Raw genomic sequence first — 23,569 nt, 5'->3', positions numbered from 1 at the left:
TGGCTGAAATCTCTCTGTGAACATAAATGATTGCCCAATTGTTGTTGCAACATATTTTCTCTCAGACTTTTCACAGTTCACAGCAGAGCTAATTTAAAATATTTGTAATAATTGGAGACCATAATCACTCGCAATATTGGAAATTTTCTTGCAAGATCCCTTAAAATTAAACGTTATTTTTCATGTGAAATGTATTACAAATATTCCAATTTATAACATATGGAATATTACAAATATCCTAGATTTGTAGCAGCTGGGAGATTTGTAATATCCCAGATGTTACAAATTTATATTGGGTATGAAGAAATATTTATCAATCACCATGATAATGATTGTAACTTAATGAACTGATTGTTTAATGAATGTATTCATCATCAACCCACAATCTAGTAGAATGACTATGTAAAGTCATATTTATAGATCGTAATCTGATGAGGCAAGCCATTTAGTTAATTTTAACTGTGCTTTCCAGAAAGCACAACATTCCTGTAACCAGTAAGTGAGTTTAAGGTTTTTGCCACCACCAACGTAGTTTGAGAGAGGATTGGAATGGTGAATTGCTTTTTTTGAAGAAATTATAGATACAGGCCATCCCCTGTTACAAACACCCCTACATGTGACTGAGCTCCCATAATATTATTACATTCAAAAATCTGACATACATTCCTACGAATGGCAGAACTAGTTTCCTCTCCCTTTCCCCTTTTAGTAAGTGTTCTTTCTTATCAGTCTTGTGCTTTTGATGCTATTCATTACAATACTGTGGATGTATGGTCACTATATTGAATAATTTTCCTATGTTTTCCCATTTATGGATAAAATCGACTGAATGGACATCTGTAAAAACGAAACTTGTCCGTTACCTGAGGACAGCCCGTATTGATTCTTTTGTCTCTGGCTTTTCTCTTTTATTTTAAAGAATCCCTTTTTCAACCCTTGAGCTCAGACATGTTGCAAGCAATTTCTACTGTCTGAGGGGTAAATTCGGATATTAATACAGATTTATTATTGGCAAAATTCAGAGCACATTTGATTTGAAATGGGTACAACTGTAGGTTGATTCCTTTTTGGGTGTTGTCCCTCACTCCTCTAATAGTTTACAGTGTGTTTTTTCCCAGAGTAGTAAAGGATTGGTTTTCTAAAAATAAAGAGAAATTAAAATACTGAAAGATCTATTTAAGAAGTATGCCCCCTTTATGATTCATTGGGATCATGTACAAACAAATACGATATTGAGTCATATACAGGCTGTCCTCTGGTAACGGATGAGTTTCGTTTTTACAGATGTCCATTCAGTCGATTTTATCCATAAGTGGGAAAACACATAAAATACTACTACACCTGTGCAGATCCCCACAGCATCTGGCATCCTGCGATCTCTGTCTTGGAGGCCAATGTCAGAATATTCTTCAAGAGGGTGAACCCTTGCAGGGCGTCAGGCCCGTGTCAGTACCTGGCTGGGTACTGAAAATCTGTGCCAACCAAGTGGCTGGAGTATTCAAGGACATCTTAAACCTCACTGCTGCAGTCTGAGGTTCCCATCTGCTTCAAAAGGGCATCAATCATACTAGTGCCCAAGAAGAGCAGGGTGAGCTGCCTCGATGACTATCGCCCAGTAGCACTCACATCTACTGTGATGATATGCTTTGAGAGGTTGGTCATGGCTAGAATTAACTCCTGCCTGAGCAAGGAACTGGACCCACTGTAATTTGCCTACCGCTGCAACAGGTCTACAGTGGATGCAATCTCACTGGCTCTTCACTCGGCTTTGGAGAACCTAGACAACAGCAATAGATGCGTCAGGCTGCTGTTTATCAATTACAGCTCGGCGTTCAACACCGTCATCACCTCAGTACGAATCAACAAGCTTCAAAACCTGGGCCTCTGTACCTCTCTCTGCAACTGGATCCTTGGCTCCCTTATCGGGAGACCACAGTGCGGATCGGTAGTAACACCTCCTCCTCGCTGGCAATCAACACAGGCGCACCTCAAGAATGCGTGCTTAGCCCACTGCTCTCTACACTCATGACTGTGTGGCTCGGCACAGCTCAAATGCCATCTATAAATTCACTGATGACACCACTGTTGCTAGCAGAACCTCAGATGGTGACAAGGAGGCATACAGGAGTAAAATATGTTGGCTGGTTGAGCGGTGTCACATCAACTTCGCACTCAATGTCAGGAAGACCAAGGAATTGATTGTGGACCAGGAAGGAGAAGTCGGGAGAACACACACCAGTCCTCATTGAGGGATCAGCGGTGGAAAGGGTGAGCAGCTTCAAGTTCCTGGGTGTCAACATTTTGGGGGATCTATCCTGGGCCCAACATGTTGATGCAATCACAAAGAAGGCATGCCAGTGGCTCGACTTCATTAGGAGTTTGATATGTCACCAAAGGTTCTTGCAAATTTCTATAGGTGTACAGTGGAGAGTATTCTGACTGATTGATTGCATCACTGCCTGGTATGGAGGCTCTAATGTGCAAGATTGAAAGAGGCTGCAGAGGGTTGCAGACTCAGCCAGCTCCATCATGGGCACAACCCTCCCTGCCATTGAGGACGTCTTCAAGAGGCAGTGCCTCAAGAAGGTGGCATCCATCATTAAGGACCCTCACTATCCAGGACATGTCCCCTTCTCTTTACTACTATCAGGGAGGAGGTACAGGAGACTGAAGACCCACACTCAACGATTTAGGAACAGCTTCTTTTCCGCCATCAGCTTTCTGAATGGTCCATGAACACTACTTCATTATTTCTCTTTTGCACTATTTTCTTTATTTATTTTTTGGTAACTTATAGTAATTTTTATGTCTTGCACTGTACTGTTGCTGCAAAACAACAAATTTCACAACATAAGTCAGTGATAATAAACCTGACTCTGATTCATATACCCAAAAATGTTCTCATTGGATCTTCAGTTTATGCTATTTTCCCCTCCTTTAAACTGCTTCTTGAAACCTCCGTGTGACTAAGCTTTAGTCATGTGCACTATTATCTCCTTCTGTGGCTTGAGTCAGTTTTGGTTTGACATTCCTTTGAAGCATTTGGTGGTATTTCACAATTTCAATGGTGCTGAAAAGTTGGACAGTATCACCCAACTCAACAAGTATCAGGCTTGTGGACTGTCATTCTTGATGTTGAATATAATGCTATAACTGACTGTGGATTTTTTTTTAAGAACTATTTGGTTGACCTGCACTTGAATGTGCAGCTTGTAAGAACAGGCCTGCATAGGAACAGGCCCTTCAGCCCACCAGGTCTGCACTGACCAGGTTGCCAACCTAACTAATCCCATCTGCTGCATGTAGTCTGTATCCCTCTATTCCCTGCCTGTTCATGTGTCTATCTTAATGTCTCTTATATATTATTGTGATATCTTCTGTTACCACCTCCCCTGGCAGCGTGTTTCGGACACTTATCACTCTCTTTGTTTAAAAAATAAATTGCCATGCACATCTCCTTTAAACTTTCTCCTCCTTACTTTAAGCCCATGCACTCTAATATTTGACATTTCCACCCTGAGAAAAAGATTCTGACTATCTACACTATCTATGCCTCTCAAAATTTAATATATTTCTATCAGGTCACCCAGTATCTTCTGAAGCTGCAGAGAAAACAATCCTGGTGTGTCCAACCTCCTTATAGTTAATATGCTCCAATCTAGGCAACATCCTGGTGAACCTCTTCTGCATTTTCTCCAAAGCTTCAACATTCTTCCGATAGTGTGGCGATCAGAACTGCTAATATGGCCTTACAGAAGTTTTATACAGCCGCAACATGACTTTCCAAATTTAATACTCAATCCCCTGACCGAGGAAGGCAAGTATGCCATACGCCTCCTTTACCACCCTATCTACTTGCATTGCCACATTCAGCAGGCTATGGACTTGGACTCGAACCCCAGGATTCCTCTATACATCAATGGTCCTGAGGGTCCTGCCATTTACTCCATACTTTCCTCTTACATTTGACGTCCCAAAATGCATCACCTCACACTTGTCCAGATTAAACTCCTTCTGCCATTTCTCTGCCCAAATTTCCAACTGATCTGTATCTTGCTGTATCCTTTGACAACCTTCCTTGTTATCCACAATTCCACCAACTTTCATGTCGTTTGCAAACTTAGCAATCAACCCACCTACATTTTCATCGAAATCACAGGTCTCCAGTCAGGAAAACATCCCTCCACCACATCCCTCTATCACTAAGCCAATTTTGCATGCAACTTACCAACTCAGCATGGATCCCATGTGACTAAATGTTCTGGACCAGCCTACCATGAGGGACCTTGTCAGATGCTTAATTAAAGTCCATGTGGACAACATTCACTAATCTCCCCTCATCAATCATCTTTGTCACCTCCTCAAAAAAAAAACTCAAATCTGTGAGATCCCCAAACAAAGCTATTGCTGACTATCCCCAAAGAGCCTGTGTTTTTCCCAAATGTGAGTGAATCCTGTCCCTAAACATATTGTTGAAATACAACAATAATCCATTGCTATCTGGTTTAAAAGTAAGGCCTAAATGCACTAGTGGCAATGCAAATTTACACTGTCCTGCACCAGTTTAGCATTTAAGCATCAACCTAGTTTTAATATGAATGCATGTCCCTTTTTAGGAACAAGAGTGGGCAACTAGCCCTTGATCCTGTTCTGCCATTAAATAAACTGATGGTTGACTTTTACACCATATCCTTAAACTTTTATTTACTGATGATGTTATTGGAAATAAAATTAAGAATTGATTTTGCATCAGTTGCTCTCACTCTGCAGGAAAGCGTTTTCTAACTGGAGTCTTGAAGGACCTGGCTCTGAATAGATTGCAAACTCTTTGTGACACACAGGTTAGAGAATATCAATGTGCACTGCACTGAGAGCTTCAACCACAATTTTATAGGTGTCAGCAAGCACAGTCTTAAATGTACTGAAATATGGAAACAGCTATGGTTGCCTGTTAATACTGTATGCTGTGTCAGCAAATATGAGAGAGGTTTTATTAAATGTTATATCTCATGTAACCAAGCATAATTGGAAAAACAAAATAAAAACTGTCGTTCAAGGCTTTCCTCAAATTCACTGCATCATGTAGGATGCTACTGCAATGAAATTAAAATAATAATCAAGTCAGTTTGTTAGCTGAAGAAACGAACACTTTTACTGTGAGTAGACAGTTCAGTGACCATAACGCCAGATAAGTACACTATGACGATGCTAACTCTTGCAAATCAGCAGTACTTATAAATTCATGGTGCAGACTGAGGTGAGGTAGGTGGGCAGACAGGGACTATCCTCCCTTCAATAGTCTTTAAGTACAAGTATACACACATGTGTGAACTTAAATGGATGTGTGTGTTTGGTATGCTTGTCCAATAGTGGTCAAATTTCAACTCCTATATGTGCCCTGGTTGTAACCTAAGGTGCTTGTATCCAAACTTATTGGATGGGATTCAGGAATCCAATTGAATTGAATGAAGGACATTTATGAAATAGAAGGAAGGCAGTTTCCACCCCTCACCCTCTTATCTGTTTTGACCAAAAAGAAAACTGATTGAATTAATTCCACATTGTAGTTCTTGGCCTAAAGCCACCTAGGTTATTGCACTTATATCCTTTCAGACAGAAGCTTCTGGATCTTCCTTACCTTCTGGGTAGGAGCAAAACATTTTTTTCTTCTCTCTATCATTAAATTTGTAACCCCTGGTAATAATCTTTCTAGCAATTGGCCTTTTCTGTTCATCTGCTAGCCCTTTCATTTTATACACGTCCATTATTATCTCTCACTGGCCTCCTCTGTTTCAACAACAATTTGTGGCAGTCATCATATTTCCTCATATTTCCTTCTGGTGCAATAAATAAGTACCTTAAAATAAGGTGGCTGGAAATGTGCCCAGTACTCTAGCTGTGGCCTTGTTCTTGTTTTTCTGCAGTTCCAGCACATCTTCCTCCTCTTGTATTTCATGCCTTGGCAAAAAAAAAAGAGACTGCCTTGTATGCTGTCTCGACCACAGTGTTCCCCTATCCTACTGCCTCAAGGGATCTACCTGCTATTACCTCACATGCAAGTTCATGATAACTGAACACGTTGGGCCAGATTGAGCTGAAGAATAACTCGTGGTCCTATGCAGAATGTGAGGATTGTATTAGGGTACATTAATATTGTCATTAATATCCTCTCCTCTCCTCTCCTCTCCTGGCCTCTGGCAGCCATACCCAGGATCATAGCACACCGTACTCAATGTGAAGCTTGTGGGCACTGTCCCCACCGCCTCCCTCTCTCCCCCATTCCACCACCAGCCCACATCTCTTCCATCTCTGATTTCATCCCTTATCCACCTGACTTTGTTTGTTACTGCAGGTAGAAGCAGCAATCCATTTAATGTTGAGTGAAATGGGAAATGTGTTGGTGAGAGTGTTACTGTTTGTTTGTAAAGTGGAGGCTCTGACTAAAATGTTGGGCATGTGTTTATTTCTACGAATTGTGATGTGATCCATTCCTGGCATATAGTCCATGCTGCTTACACTAACACTGAGTTTGTATGTGATTGTTAAACATTAGTAACACTGCAATGTTTCTGTAATTTGGTCCCAAAGGCTTTTCTGGTCCACCATTTGCAGGCCCCTGACTGGGTGTCCTCCCTTTTGACTGCAGTTGGTGTCAGTGAAACAGGTTGCCCAATCCTGGGGTTTGGCCCCATCCTGTCAACATTGCTCTTTGTATAACTTCAACCACTGGATAGGGTTGATGATGGTGTCTCCTTTAAGAAGTCAATTCATTTTATGAAATAGCTGGAGCATGAGTTTTCTAAAAATGTGTGCAGTTAGTGTGACTAAATGGTAAAAAAAAATACTTGATTGGTACCTGAAGTGCCTTTAATCACAGTATGAGCTGCATACATAAAAATCCTGTGTTTTTAAAAAAAAAGCACATACAATCTGCGTGAACCCCTCTCTCAGTCCCATTTTATACATCTTCATGTATGATCTAATATCTGGACCCAAGTGTTCTGGAGGTGACCTTTTGAACTCACGGCATTCCTTTAGAGTACTTGCTCAGCAATGTTGCACAGCTTGTTAGGTGATCTGCTTTGGCCCTTGTCTGTCAGATTAAGCAGATTTCATTGTTGCTAACTGCCCATTGTGTCTGTAATGACTAAGATGATAATGACTTGCTTTCTCATCAGCAATATTTTTCCAAAGGTTATTAAGTGAAATTATTTAATTTAACAATTAAATATACATTGACCAAATCAAGTTTGTGGCATTGAAGACTGAAGCAATTGAATTTACTTATAATTTTGAACTTAAAATAAGTTTTAGATTTGTAATCTATAACTTAGTCACAAAATGTGTTCTGCGGTCTTTGTTAATTTTAAAATTAATAAATTGATCATCAGCTGGAGCAGCTGAAACACAACAGTCTGCTGACTATGTTTGTAAGTTTCCTGAATGGCTGTCAGTTTATATTAACAGTTACACTTGTTGAGATTAGTTTTAACTGCATGATTGCAGGATGATCTACATTTGTTGGAAAAGGGAAACTGATTTTTGCTACATTTCTAGCCATAGCTATGGAGCGAGGTGGCAGTCAGTTATTTAAGTAATCCTTACAGAACTTTTGGAACTAAATGATGTGCGGGAAGAAGTTGGAAAAAGGTTGAGATAACTTTGTTGTTATACAGTATTAGAGAATGGTAGGGCCACATTCATTGTTGGTAAGGATATGAATGTATTGAGCAGTATTTACACAATTAATATTGTGATTTGTTTTATATATTATAGTGAATACTTATCTAACAGCTAGTTATGTGACAATGGTGTGTGCAAAATGTATAGAGCAGATGAAGAAGGAAGGGGGCTTGATCATTTCCAGTTAGTTTGAACTCCTATCAGAGGACACAGATGTTTTTAACCTCTGAGTTGTGGTTATCACTAGATTTTTCAGTTTAAGTATGTCACTTAGACTTGAATATAAAGATGCCAATTATTTTTTAATGAAACCTATCTTTAACTTTCTCCCTGGATTTAAGATGCTGACTGGCGCTGGGTTATAATTCTGTGAGCATTATCAACTCTCAGCATTGTACTCAATGCCCATTTTTTCATATAGGAGCCTAGAAGTGAGTGGTGAGTGGATAATTATTGATGGAGGATAACAGCCAAGCCTGAGCTTATCCACATCCAATGTCCTTTGTAAAGAAATGATCAGGTCGCAATTTGAGGTCCTGTGTATTTTACACTGCACTAGTTTTTTTAAATGAGCTGCCATTTTGTTCAATGTTTATCAGTTTGACTTTAAAATGTATTTGCATTGATCCATAAAGCTCAACCTGAATAAATAATACAATTTAAAAACTTCCCAACCCAACCCACCACCACCTCCATCCTGAGTGGACCCTCAGGTGATTTTACCTTCAGCCAAAAGTGTGTAAATTATTGTAATATTTTGATTCCACAAAGTTTCTATGTGAAAATGTATTGTAGATGGATGGCAATTTCAATGAAACCATCAGGTGAATCAGATTTTCGGTTAGTTCAGGGTAAGATAGTTACAATGAAAAAAATCAGGTTTACTTGATTATTTCTGTAACTAACCTTGTGTTTAGTCTTAAATTGAAACCAATTTAAATCAGGAATCTGAAGGGCCTGTGCTTGTTATCGTGCTTTTAATTAATCTTGAATCTAATGGAGCCCACGTTTCTTCAATGGCTGTTTATAAATTAGGCAAAAAGGCCACAAGTGTTGGGTTGTAACCAGTGTTCTTGACTTGCATGATACTCAGTGCCCCAAAAAACCCTAAACTGAAATTTTAGTTTGTGTGAAGTGAATTAAATGTAGTGTGCCTTGGTATTCTTACTTTTCATTGTATATCAGATTGGCCAGGTCATTATCCCTTCCAGACTTGCTATATTTCAGGAGAATTGTTATTACCCAGAGAGTGACTAGAAGATGGAATTTAATATCACGAGGAGTACTTGAGGCAAAGAACAGATGTTTTAAAGGAGAAGCTCTTATTTTTGAGACATTCAAAAGTGGAAATTATAGTTTCAGTATTTAATAGTTTCAGTATTTAATAGTTTCTCTTTGGGAGCCAAAGGTTTTACTAAGCACTGGGGCTGTCAATTGTTTGCATTTGCTATGCACAATTAGTACTAAGGATGTTACCGGGACTGGAGGGCTGGAGTTGTAAGGAGACACTGTGCAGGCTGCAGCTGGCCTCTCTGGAGTGAAGGAGGCTGACATGTGACTTTATAAAATCATGTGGTGCATAGCCAGGCTGAATAGTCGGTCTTTTCCCCAGGGTAGGGGAGTCTAAAACTGAAGGGCATAGATTTCAGTTATAGAATCATAGAGCAACACAGCACGGATACAGGCCCTTTGGCTCAACGAGTCCATGCCGACCAGGGTGCCCGCCCAGCTAGTTCTGATTTCCTGCGTTCAGCCCATGTCCCTCTAAGCCTCGTCCCTCTATGTACCTATCCAAGTGCTGCTTAAATGATACCTGCCTCAACCACTTCCTCTGGCAGCTCATTGCATATACTCACCATCCTGTGTGTGGAAAAAATTGCCCTTCAAGTCCCTTTTAAATCTTTCCCCTCTCATCCTAAATCTGTTCTCCCTAGTTTTGGACTTCCCCTACCCTGGGGAAAAGACTGTTACCATCCACATTATTGATGCCTCTCATAATTTTAAACCTTTTGATAAGGTAGCCCCTCATTCTGCTATGTTCCAAGGAATAAAGATCTAGCCTGGCCAACTTCTCCCTACAACTTGGGCCCTCTAGTTCTGGCAACATTCTCGTAAATCTTTTCTGCACTCTTTCCAGTTTAACCACATCTTTCCTATAACATGGTAACCAAAACTGTACACAGTACTCCAAGCGCAGCTTCACCAATGACTTATACAACTGCAACATAATGTCCCAACTCCTATACTCAGTGCCCTGACTGATGAAGGCCAGAGTACTAAATGCCTTTTTCACCACCCTGTCTACCTGTGATACTGGTTTCAACGAGCTATGCACTTATACTCCGAGGTCCCTCTGTTCCATTACACTCCCTAGTGTCCTACCATTCATAGTACAAGTCCTACACTTGTTTGATTTCCCAAAATGCACCACCTCATACTTAGCTGTATTGAAATCCATTTGCACTCCTCAACCCATCTCCCTAACTGATCAACATTCCCCTGTAATCTACAATACAATCTTCTTCACTATCAACAACACCTCTTAATTTTGTGTCATCCGCAAACTTGCTGACCAAGCCTTGTGCATTCGCATCCAAATCATTTATATAAATAACAAATAACAAGGGTCCCAACACCAACCCCTGCAGCACACCACTAGTCACCGGCCTCCATTCCAAGAAACAACCTTCAATCACCACCCTCTGCTTCCTGCCTCTGAGCCAAGTTTGAATCTACCTAACTAGCTCTCCCTGGATTCTGTGGGACCTAACCTTCCAGACCAGCCTATCATGCAGGATCTTGTCAAAGGCCTTGCTAAAGTCCAAATAGACAACATTCACTGCCCTACCCTCATCTACCTTTCTGGTTACCTCTTCAAAAAAACTCAGAGGTTCATCAAGCATGGCTTTCCACACACAAAGCCATGCTGACTCCTCCTAATCAGACTCTGTTTATCCTAATGCTGGTAGATCTTGTCCCACAGAGTTCCCTCCAGTAACTTTCCTACTACTGATGTCAGGCTGACCAGCCTGTAGTTCCCTGATTTGTCCTTACTATCCTTCTTAAACAATGGAACAACATTAGCCACCTTCCAGTCTTCGGGAACTTCACCAGTGGCTGACGATGAAGCAAATATCTCCACGAGGGCCTCCACAATTTCTTCTCTAGCCTCCCACAAAGTCTGAGAATGCACTCAGTCAGGTCCTGGGGATTTATCCACCTTAATGGGCTGTAAGGCTGCAAATACCTCCTCAGATTGAGATACCTCAAGTTGAGAGGGGAAAAATTGAAAGGGGACATTTTTCACACTGAGAGTGGTGGATATATGGAACAATGTGCTAGAGGATGTGGTAGAGGTGGATACAATTACATTGTTTAAATGGCATTAGACACGTACATGGATAGGAGAGGTTTAGAGGGATATGGGCAAACAGGCAAATGGACAAGTTGGACCGAAGGATCTGTTTCCGTGCTGTATAATTCTTCAACTCTATGACAAATACAGATTAACGAGTCAATTTTTTAAACAAATTCGTTGCTCACATCTGCAGAAAAATAAAAAATTATTCTAAGATTTCTGGTGATCTATGAGCTGCCTGCACTCATTGCTGACCTATATGTCTGTGTGGATCCCTCATGACAACTGCCTGCCCCAGCAGCAAGGTTAACCCAGACAGCATATAGATTGGTGACAATTGTGGGCAGCTCACCACCAGCAGAGTTTGTCCCTGGCCAAGTTTGTTTTTAAAATGTTTCTGTTGGCTTGTACCATAAACTTCAATGTATTGATAGCCTTGTTAAAAAGAGAGAGATAAGTAAGTATGTATATGGGTCCTTTATGGGTCAAGGTGAACAAAAGTAACTGTGGCATACGGTAAAAGAGAAATATTAAAAACATCTTTTGTTTTTGCATCAGTGGAGTAACCCAGAAGCATTGGAAACAAAGCATTTAATGAGATTTAAGAAGAGGCTACAGGCATGGTTAACTCATTGGTTTTGGTCATGCAGATTTTTTTTGCCTTTTATCATGGTCCCTGCAGATTGGAGAGTGGCAAGTGTAGCTTTACAGTTCAAGAAAGCAAGGAACCAAGAGCCAGTTAGACTGACATGGTAAATAGAGAAAATACTAAAATCTCCAGTGTTGTGGTAATGCAGCACTTCAAATAACTGGCAGATTGGCAGAGTTAACTGACTTCTGAAAAGGAAAAGCTATAGAATTCGTTTGGATTAGCAAAATGAATTCAATAATGTGCAAGTACTATTACATAAAATTAAGGCGATTGGGATAATTAATTAGCAGGCATAAAATGGAAAGCAGGAATAAGCTGGTCACTTGAGCGTTGGCAGACCATCATCAAGTGGGATACAACAAGATCAGTGTTTGGTCTTTTGTCTTGCACAATCAATACCATTAAGTTTAAATGGGGGGACTGTGGGTACTGTATCAAAATTTTCACATGGCACTAAGCTTAATGGAAAAGTTGTTCATGTTCAAGGGACCTGGATTCCTTTACAACATTTTGGAGAAAATTAATGCATTGGTACCACAAACAACTAGGAAGGCTAATTATGTTAGCCAAGGATTAGGAGAGATCACGCATTTGCTTTGAACACAATCCTTCCATTTAACTGGACTGAGTTGGTTGGCCTATCAGAAGATTTTGGCTCTGGTATGTCTATCCGTGGTCTGTAATGTCATTGGTAACTTGATATTTTTTGAGTCTTTTCCCATTTGTTTTGCCTCTATTTCTCTTCATCAAATGTTGTACTTTGAGATAAGTGGTAGAATGGACGCCTTTTAATGGAATGTAAAAAAGAATAATTTTATGTTTTGGATGCAGAGGATATGCTGCAATTGCTGTTATTCTCCATGCCAGCTTACTGACAATCAATAAATGATGGTCTAGATATTTAGGGTATTAAATAATATTTACATCATTTAATAAATGCCTTTGTTTAACTTTTTATTTATTTCTATTCTTGCCTATTCTGTAATTTCTTGGAAATGAGTATCAAGAAGATTCCTTTCTTCAAAAAAGATTAAAAATATAATAATAATCAGCTTTGTTTGGTATACATCCCAAAATATTGAAAGAGAATTTGGAGCTACTAATTTTCAGAAAGGGATTTGTACCCAAGTTGGCACAAGAGAGTGAAGGGGTGAAGAAACTTTAGCAGATTATTTGAATTAGGTTAAACTGAACGTTGATTCAGCCTGACTCCTGAATGAAGGAATGCCGTTTCCTCCATACTGAAAAGAACAATGAGTATTATGGCTGGGAATTGAAAGTTACAGAGGGAGATAGACAGATTTAGTGATGGAACAAAACTGGAAGATGGAGTTCATAAGGGAAAACACAAGTTAATCTATTTAGGATCCAAAAAGAGGAACTAAAATAGGTTCCAAATGTCGGATTGGGATTAATGGAGAGGCAAAGATTTGAGTGTCCAAATGTGTAAATCATAAAAAGTCATCAAATGCGTTCGTGGAATGTTGGTGTTACCTCGTGTATCAGTGGGAAGGAGATACACTCAAAAGTTATGGAAACCTTGGCCAGATTTCATCTGAAGTATTACTTGGTTCTGGGTAGTGTACTTGAAGTGTATTTTGGTTTAAGACATCTGTTGATATGTCAAAATAATACTGTGGCTCTTGCCAATGAAGCATGATCAATGATAATTGTTTTATATTGTGATAATGCATCCTTAGAATCTGAGCAAATACTCAGCTTTAGGTTGTTTAGTTGTCACTTCTGATTTACTTCATACTGGAAAGGATTTTCCTATATGCAGCAGAACTTCAAATGTATTTAAGGTAATTCTTGCAAATATATATTGGCTGCATTACAGACTTTAGGAAACACTAACATGCTTTATCCATTCAATCTAACATTTTGCTCCGGGTTTCAGAAATATTTAATATCTTACCTTATATTGAAAGGGGAAAGATTTCTTTGAACTAAAAATGTGCTCATACAACAGTTTATAATGCTTAAAAAAAAAAGCAGTTGATATTTGGCTCTTCTCAAGTTAAGTGACCATGCATAAATTCTTTGGAATGGTGGTATATCATACTTGCACTGAGAAGCATTGATGAGGAATATCTGTGTAATTATAATTTGACTCCATTTTTCATTTTTAATATTACATCTTCCCTCGTGTTATTCAGAATGTTGTTACTGTTTGTGGCGGCACGGTAGCGTAGTGCCTAGCGCAACGCTATTACAGCACCAGCGTTCGGGGTTCGATTCCCATCGCTGTCTGTAAGGAGTTTGTACGTCCTCCCGTGTCTGCATGGGTTTCATCTGGGTGGTCCGGTTTCCTCCCACGTTGCAAAGCCATATGGGTAGGTTAATTTGGGTTTAAAATGGGCGGCGCGGACTTGTTGGGCCAGAAGGGCCTGTTACCACACTGTAAATAAAATCTAAAAAAATTTAAAATTTATTGGAAAAAGTCAAGTTTACTGTGTTTAGCTTCACTTTGATTTTGTTATCAAGTTCAATTAATGTGGGATCAACAGAATGAAATATCAATATTAAAACAGCATGTGAAGTGGATAAGAGTGCTATGTTCTTTGTGAAGGGTTCTTGCAAGTCCTTCCATTAAATCGGCTATATGAGAAGAGCAAAAACATTTCCCTTGCCAGCACTGAGGTTGCCCCAGTGCTCTTTGGCATCTTACTTCCACAACAGAAAACTGGCTTAGTATTTTATTAAATTTTTCTGTGATTCAAATTTATTTTTCTTTTTTCAGGCTACCCATACAGGCATGCGGACATACATTTATAGTATGAACTCTATTATTGGCTCACAGGCAGACCGTACTGGCATGAGAACATACTATTTCAGTGCCGATACTCAAGAGGATATGAATGGCTGGATCAGGGCTATGAACCAAGCTGCCCTTATGCAAGGATACTCTATAAAAAGGTTATTCTTAACTTGTATTAATTAATACTAATCTTTATTTTTAAAAAATGTCATTTTATGGATTTTGATTCCACAGCAGATAATGAATTCTTTCCTTAAAAGGTGATGATAAAATGACATCCTGTTTGCTCGTTTTGAAGGTTTGGGGTTTGTAGATTCAAATAAGTACTGATTTCTGGTGTCCAGGCCAATAGAATTTCCCTTAATTAACTTCACTGGAATAGTTCAATTGGTCATTTATCTGTTTGAGGTTTGTGGAAATTTTCAGCCACCAAATAGTTGATACGATCAGTGCATAACGGCCGCAACATTTAGGAAGAAAGACTTGCATAAGCTTTTTAGAACATACAACGTAGAACATTACAGCACAGTACAGGCCCTTTGGCCCACAATGTTGTGCTGACATTTTATCCTGCTCGAAGGTCTATCGAACCCTTCCTCCCACATAGCCCTCCATTTTTCTATCGTTCATGTGTCTCTAAGAGTCTCTTAAATGTCCCTAATATATCTGCCCCCACAACCTCTGCCAGCAGTGTGTTCCACGCACCCACCACTCTGTGTAAATAAAAAACCTTACCCCTGACATCCCCTTTATATCTTCCTACAATCACCTTAAAATTATGTCCCCTCGTGTCAGCCATTGTCGCCCTGGGAAAAAGTCTCTGACTGTCCACTCGATCTATGCCTCCTATCATCTTGTACGCCTCTAACAAGTCACCTCTCATCCTCCTCCTCTCCAAAGAGAAAAGCCCTAGCTCACTCAACCTATCCTCATAAGACACGCTCTCCAATCCAGGCAGCATTCTGGTAAATCTCCTTTGCACTCTCTCTAAAGCTTCCACATCCTTCCTATAATGAGGCAACCAGAACTGATCACAATATTCCAAGTGTGGTCTAACCAGAGCTCTATAGAGCAGCAAAATTACCTCACAGCTCTTGAACTCAATACCCCGACTAATGAAGGCCAACACACCATCCGCCTTCTTAGCAACCCCATCGACTTGCGCGGCAACCTTGAGGAATCTACAGTATGTACGTGGACCCGAAGATCCCTATGTTCCTCCACACTACTAAGAGTCCTGCCATTAACCTTGTATTCTGCCTTAATTCGATCTCCCGAAGTGTATCACTTCACACTTTTCAGGGTTGAACTCCATCTGCCACTTCTCAGCCCAGCTCTGCATTCTATCGATATCCTGTTGTAATCTACAGCAACCTTCTACACTATCCCAAACAGCACCAACCTTTGTATCATCAGCAAACTTACTAACCCACCCTTCCACATCCTCATCCAAGTCATTTATAAAAATCCACAAAGAGCAGGGGCCCCAGAACAGATCCCTGCAGGACACCACTGGTCACTGACCTCCAGGCAGAATATGCTCCATCTACCACCACCCTCCATCTTCTATGAGCGAGCTAATTCTGAATCCACACAGCCAAGTTTCCCTGGATTCCATTCCTCCTAACTTTCTGAATGAGCCTTCCATGAGGAACCTTATCAAATGCCTTACTAAAATCCATGTACACAATATCCACTGCTCTACCTTCATCAATGTGCTTTGTCACATCCTCAAAGAATTCAATCAGGCTCGTGAGGCACGACGTGCCCTTCACAAAGCCATGCTGACTGTCCCTAATCAGCCTATCCTTCTCAAAATGCATATAAATCCTATCTCTAAGAACCTTCTCCAGTAATTTGCCTACCACTGAAGTAAGACTCAATGGTCTGTAATTCCCAGGGTTATCCCTACTCCCCTTCTTAAACAAAGGAGCAACATTTGCCACCCTCCAATCATCTGGCACTACTGCTGTGGCCAGTGAGGATGCAAAAGTCATCGCCAAAGGCACAGCAATCTCTTCCCTTGCTTCCTGTAATAACCTTGGATATATCCTGACCAGCCCTGGTGACTTATCTATCCTAATGTTTTTCAAAAGTTCCAGCATATCCTGTTTCCTCACGTCGACATGTCCTAGTATATCAGCCTGTCATACGCCATCCTCACAAACGTCAAGGTCTCTCTCACTGGTGAATAAAGTATTTGTTAAGGACCTCCCCTACCTCTTCAGACTCCAGGCACATGTTTCCTCTTTTATCCCTGATTGGTCCTACCCTCACTCTAGTCATCCTCCTATTCTTCACATACGTGTGGAATGCCTTGGGGTTTTTCCTGATCCTACTTGCCAAGCACTTCTCATGCCCCCTTCTAGCTCTCCTAAGCCCATTCTTAAGCTCCCTCCTGGCTACCTTGTAACTCTCCAGAGCCCTGTCTGATCCATACTTTCTAAACCTTAGGTAAGCTTCTTTCTTCCTCTTGACGTGATATTCTACATCTCTTGTCAACCACGGTTCCTTCGCTCTACCATCCTTGCCCTGCCTCAATGGGACAAACCTATCCAGAACACCATGCAAGTATTCCTTAAACAACCTCCACATTTCCGCTGTGCACTTCCCCAAGAACATCTATTCCCAATTTACGCTCTCAAGTTCCTGCCTAATAACATCATAATTTCCCCCTCCCCCAGTTAAATACTTTCCCTTATCGTCTGCTCCTATCCCTCTCCAAGGCTTGACAAGTGTCATGTGTTTCCAGTAATGATGAATGAGAAAAAGATTGGATTTGGTGTGAAACTCATCTATTCTTTTGTTGATATTCAACATTGATGCTCACACATATAAAGCTATTCTGGTAAAGTACCAGAACTCCAACTTGAGGAATCAATTGCAAAACAAAGGGGTGAATGGTACATTGATTGTTTGCACAACAGCTTATTTCTTTGGAAACCAAGATAGTTTGCTGATAAGTATTGTAAATTGACATCTTATTCTTATAAAAATACTTATGCATTTCTTCTGTTCATTTGATGAAATGCTGTGTCACTACAGACTTGTGTAGTAAGCTAGTGATGTGCTAGAGGAAGCTTGACAATATGGTTGGATTGAATAGAGAGAATAGGGCACCCATTCAAATATAACTTGGCCTGTTAGCTCAAAATTCAGTGGCATTGTTTGCTGTAGATAAGGTGGCATGTCATTCTAAGATTACGGGTAAAATTTCAAAGGTGCCAGTGTTGTCACTTTGGAAGGATGTCCTATCTTCATAATTTAGAGGTATCCCAAGGTGATCTTGCCAAATAACTTCAGTGTCGTTCCTGTGCAACTAGGGCTTGCAGATATTTGCAATCTTTTGGGCCTGTATTCCAGTAGAGTATAAGGGTGGTTGCAGATGCTCATTTATACAAATAGAGTGGATTAGAAATCATGTTCTCTGACCCAAAAGCAACAGGCAGAAGAATCATGCAGCTTCCCAAGGTTTGCAGACTTCATAATGGTCTAGGGTTCTGTTGACTGCACTTTTCCAGCAATACATGTCAGCTCTTGAGATATGCTACAACTGAAAAGGAATCCAATCTCTTGATGTCCCTAGTATGTGATTTTAGGCAGCACACCTTGCATATCACTAAACCAGTATTTTGTCATCAGTCAAAATACCTGCCTCTGCAGCCTATTGTACCATCTGCATTTGAGCCACCTCAGTAAATTGGAAGAGACTACTGAGCAAGGAGTGCTAGCCTCTCAAGGCATGGCTTGAGAAGGGAGGATGGAAACTGGACCGCTCCTTCCTGCCTGGTATCACCATGATTAACTCATTGGATTCTAGTAATTATAAATGCAATCTGAATGCCCATTCAGCCAAAAGTCCTACTCCTTTGCTAACCATCACACTAACTTGGGCACAATGCAAAAATTAAAGCCAATACAAAATTTGAAACAACTTATAAATCACAGTTTGCCAAATTGCATATAAATAGCAACTAATATCTCTATGTTCACTTCTTGTTGTCTGTATTCCATGTACCTTTTCCTACCAGTGGTCCCATGTAGTTGCCCCAGTGGATATCCCTTGGGTTAGTGGAGTTTGCTGACTTTCAGCAGTGACTGCAGGTAGCTTTGGTTGGCGTCAAGGATCTCTGTGCCCGGAAAGCCTGTGTTTGTATTGCAACATCTGGGCACAGCTTACAGCAGTCAAGATTGACTAGGTAGCTGACACATAACAGCTTGGGCGCTCGCTGATTGGCAATGGTAAAGAAGAAATAACTAATGACTGCAGGTTTGTGCTCCACTGAAGCACCAGTGTTCCGTTGGGGCTGGTACCAATCAATCTGGATAGAGTGCAGGATTTCAGTGAGAGCCTGCGAGCCCTTTTGAAACATGGTGGCATTAGTCTGATCATGCATGGTGGCAAACTAAGCTTGCAGGACAGAATTTTGATCAACCACTGCAGAATCAGTGATCCTTGATGTTGAATGGGGGGGGGGGGGTGGCTAATGGAAAATTGGATTTTCTTTTATTTGTGTCTTGGGATCCGAACAAGGCCAGCAATTTTTGCCTATTACTCGTTGCCTTTGTGAAGGTCATTGTGAGCCAGCAAAAAGTGGTTTGTTTCCCCATATATAATAGGCAGATATTGCAAGACTGGTCCTTTACCTGGAATCACGGGCTTTGGTCCCTCACAGCACAATTGCCTTGCCTGGGTGCCGACCCTCCCCATTTCAGAGTCCATCACATTTTTTGTGTCAGGGCAATGTTGGACTTGAAAGACCACATCCCCAAAACCAGTCTGGTAACCTTTTGCAGCCATTAAAGCTGAGGACCGAGTATTTCTGTCGACAAAAGCAATAATTGTTTTTTAAGCATCTGTGACATTCAGAGATATTTAAAGGTTTTGAAATTGAAAATAAGAAAGATAAAACACTTGTAATTTAAAAGTGCTAAAGGAAAGCAGGATAATTAGTGGAATAAAAGCAAAGTGCTAGATTTACTTAGCACCTCATGTAGCTTTCTGTAGAGAGAGAGAGAGAATGTTTCACATCAATTATCCTTCATCAATTTCCAGTATCTGCTGTTTTTGATTTTCAGTAATTAAATAGTGCATTGTTTTCCTTTTTGTTTCCAAATTCTTGGCTTTGCAATCCGTGGATATCAGTTGAGTTTCTGATCCAGATTTAAGAGCCTTTTTTTTATCGTTTTCCCACTTTCCCCTGCCTCCTGCCCCCACTTGAACTAATGCTGTCAAATCTCAGCAAGATTGAGCTTTGCTGAAGGACTCCACATGGAGTCCAGCAGAAGATAAAAATGACATATTCAGCAGTCTGAAACACTCCTGGTAACGTTTTTGACAGCATGTGCACCGAAGTCTGTGACTTCTGTTTCAAAGGCTGAACATCAGAACATGAGAGAGATCTGCAGGGATAGGCCCTTTGGTAGGCCCCTTGAGCGATATCCACCATTCAAAAAAATCATGGCTAATCATTCCAGCACTAATCCCATAAACCTTGATTTCATTTATATCGAAAAATAATTAAGGAAGAGATCAATAGATACTTAATCTTCCATGATACAGAGTTCTTAAAATTTATAACCCTCTAGGTGAAGAAAATTTTCCTCAGGCCTTAGTCTGAGATTGTGACCCCTGGGTCTAGACACACCACATGGGAAATTTCAATTCTGTGTCTATCCTGTCAAGTCCCCTAAGAAATTTGTATGTTTCAATAAGATCACCTCTCGTTATGCTTAACTTGAATATAGGTGCAGTCTTCCAAACGTTATCTCATCTCAAATGACAAACCTGCCATTCCAGTGCTCAATCTGGTGAACCTTTGCTGCACTTCCTCTGGAGCAAGCGTTTCCTCCTTGGGTAAGGAGTCTGGACTGAACATAGTGTTCCTGATGCAGTCTCACCATTGGCTTATATAACTGGAGGAAGACATCTCTACTCTTGTACTTAAATCCTTCTGCAGCAAAAGCCAGCATACCATTTGCTGCCCTGATTGCTTGCCTTGCCTGCACTTTAACATTCAATAATTTGGGCACAAGCATACCCAGGTCTCTCACCTTTTTAAACAATATTCTGCCTTTCTAGTTTTTTTTTACCAATGTGACTGAATGCTGTTTTAACTGGAGCTGCTGGCAAGATCTTGCTCCTTAACTGCTTTTAACTAGTAGGTGGTGCATTTTAGAACTTATTCAACTTTTAGAAAATTGTCACTCCCTGTGATTGTGCAAATCTGTTCCTTCTACAAGAAGTGGTGAATCATGTTCCTCAATGAAAAATGGTTTTAACAGCAAATCTAGTCCCACGCATTTCGACCAATATCTGAACTGTTGATGTATTATTGGTATTGGTTTATTATTGTCACTTGTACTGAGGTACAGTGAAAAGCTTGTCTTACAAACCGATCGTACAGGTCAATTCATTACACAGTGCAGTTACATTGAGTTAGTACAAAGTGCACAGGTAAAAACAGTAACAGTACAGAGTAAAGTGTCACAGCTACAGAGAAAGTGCAGTGCAATAAGGTGCAAGGTCACAACAACATAGATCGTGAGGTCATAGTCCATCTCATTGTATAAGGGAACTGTTCAATAGTCTTATCACAGTGGGGTAGAAGCTGTCCTTAAGTCTGGTGGTACGTGTCCTCAGGCACCTGTATCTTCTACCTGATGGAAGAGGAGAGAAGAGAGAATGTCCTGGGTGGGTGGGGTCTTTGATTATGCTGGCTGCTACACCAAGACAACGAGAGGTAAAGACAGTCCAAGGAGGGGAGGCTGGTATCCGTGATGCGCTGGGCTGTGTCCATAACCCTCTGCAGCTTCTTGCGGTCCTGGGCAGAGCAGTTGCCGTACCAAGCCGTGATACATCCAGATAGGATGCTTTCTATGGTGCATTGGTAAAAGTTGATGAGAGTCAAAGGGGACAAACCAAATTTCTTTAGCTTCCTGAGGAAGTAGAGGCGCTGGTGAGCTTTCTTGGCTATGGCATCTACGTGGTTTGACCAGGACAGGCTGTTGGTGATGTTCACTCCCAAGAACTTGAAGCTCTCAACCCTCTCGACCTCGGTACCATTGATGTAGACAGGTGTATGTACACCGCCCCCTTTCCTGAAGTCAATGACCAGCTCTTTTGTTTTGTTGACATTGAGGGAAAGGTTGTTGTCATGACACCATTCCACTAAGCTCTCTATCTCCTTCCTGTACTCTGACTCATCGCTGTTTGAGATACGGCCTACAACGGTGGTATCATCTGCAAACTTGTAGATGGAGGTAGAGCAGAACCTGGCCATACAGTCATGAGTGTATAGGGAGTAGAGTAGAGGGCTGAGAACGCAGCCTTGTGGGGCACCAGTGTTGAGAATAATCGTGCCGGAGGTATTGCTGCCTATCCTCACTGATTGCGGTCTGTTTGCTAGAAAGTCAAGGATCCAGTTACTGAGGGAGGTGTTGAGTCCTAGGTCTTGGAGTTTGGTGACAAGCTTGCTTGGAATTATTGTATTGAAGGCAGGGCTGTAATCAATAAACAATAGTCTAACGTATGTGTCTTTACTGTCCAGATGCTCCAGAGCTGAGTGAAGGGCCAGGGAGATGGCATCTGCTGTAGACCTGTTTTGCCGATAGGTGAATTGCAATGGGTCCAGGTTGTCTGGTAGGCTGGAGTTGATGCATGCCATGACCAACCTCTCAAAGCACTTCATGATGGTGGATGTCAGAGCCGTGGTCGCCTAGTCTATAAAAAAGCAACTGCTTTTTTTCATTTTATCAAAATTTTATGTTGGAATCAAATTATGAGGATTTTATGTGTCTTATGTGTGTGAGTTGTCATGAATTGAAAACCAGCTGAGGAAAAGCAAATGACTTTTTTTTTGCAAGGATGGGGTGATTTGTCTGTTTTTCATCGGTTAGGAGCTAAAAGTATACACTGATGTTAAAAGGCTGCAGAATTGAGCTTGGGTATCAAGAGAAACTTTGAAAATTAATTCTGCCACTATGATTTATATGCATGATATGAATGTCACTTTGAGAATTTATTAGGTGAAGTACCCTGAATGTAGTACTTCAATGATAAATTGATGCTAGTTTTTAGGGCATGTCAGATAACAAGTGCTGAAAATTCAGTTTAAAAATGTTTTTGTGTCTTCTGTGATGAATTATTGTTGTATGCAGAGATCTTTGACTATTTTCTTAATATAGATGGAAGTTTAAGAAATATTTGTTTGCTTTTTGGAAGATTGATATGCTCTTGAAATACAGGCAATTTATATTTGGGTCAAGTGTGCAACTTCGTGGCTTTTCCTTGTGTTGCTCTGGCTTCTGAATCCACATTCAAAGATCTCTCAATAAAGAGGAAAACTGAGTTCAGGTTATTCTTTTAATTAATGGTACACATAATAAAATAACTGGGTCTTCTGGTGAAACATGTGTAATTGCATAGCAAGCCTTAAAACTCAGCAGTCTGACTTCTCCATAGTTAAATTGTGTAGAGCAACACAGTTATGGTTTTGACCCTGGTTTGTCCAAACCTCGGATGGTGTGATGGTTTGAATGCTATGGTTGGCCTCTGTTCTGTGAAGATTGTCTAAGGCCTTTAATCATCATTACCTAGTAACAGCTGCTTAAAGTGCATGGGTTTCAGCTGCGAGCAGGAATAAAATTGCTTGTGCCGCATTTACTGACACTATCAGGGCTATGGCATGCAGATTTGTCACTTGGCTAAAACGTGGAAATACAACCAAATGATAAATACACTTTGGCATGTTTTAAGAAGGTTAATCTGGGCCATTGATAGAATTTAGAAGTCTTTGTGTAAAGACAAATACATTTTGAAACCCAAATTTAGTTCATTAATCCAGATCATTGCACGTTGCGGAATGTTTTGCAGGTTGCATTGTTGTTTGATGATGAAATAATGACTCATTCAGTGTTGTTTCTTTAACTTTCATTGTTTTTTGCCCGTTTTCTCCTTTTATCCCATCATCTTCACTTGGCACGAGTGTCGGCATGAATTAAGGGGCGTTGTATGAGCCTTAACTCGTCACAAGTACATTTAGAATAGAGCTGATTGGAGGCACTTGTTTTCCTTGAGCTCTTTCCTCATGCCCAAAAAAAATTGCTTTGGCAA

General features: G+C 40.6%; 1 protein-coding gene across 8 annotated transcripts in view; it reads left to right on the top strand.

The window, feature by feature from the left end:
• The window catches only part of plekha7b (pleckstrin homology domain containing, family A member 7b), a 349,242-nt gene that overhangs the window by 250,081 nt on the left and 75,592 nt on the right, over positions 1-23,569 (top strand). For 7 of the 8 annotated variants that reach the window (XM_052029063.1, XM_052029064.1, XM_052029066.1 and 4 more), the window contains one exon: positions 14,437-14,612. In XM_052029063.1, the coding sequence (XP_051885023.1) occupies positions 14,437-14,612 (176 nt within the window). The remainder of the gene's footprint in view (positions 1-14,436; positions 14,613-23,569) is intronic. The other variant, XM_052029062.1, reaches the window with a different exon arrangement.

Source organism: Pristis pectinata, chromosome 14 (assembly GCF_009764475.1).
Source record: "Pristis pectinata isolate sPriPec2 chromosome 14, sPriPec2.1.pri, whole genome shotgun sequence".
Lineage (NCBI taxonomy): Eukaryota > Metazoa > Chordata > Chondrichthyes > Rhinopristiformes > Pristidae > Pristis > Pristis pectinata.
The sequence above is the reverse complement of the archived record's forward strand: the minus strand, read 5'-3'. Positions and strand labels throughout refer to the sequence as shown.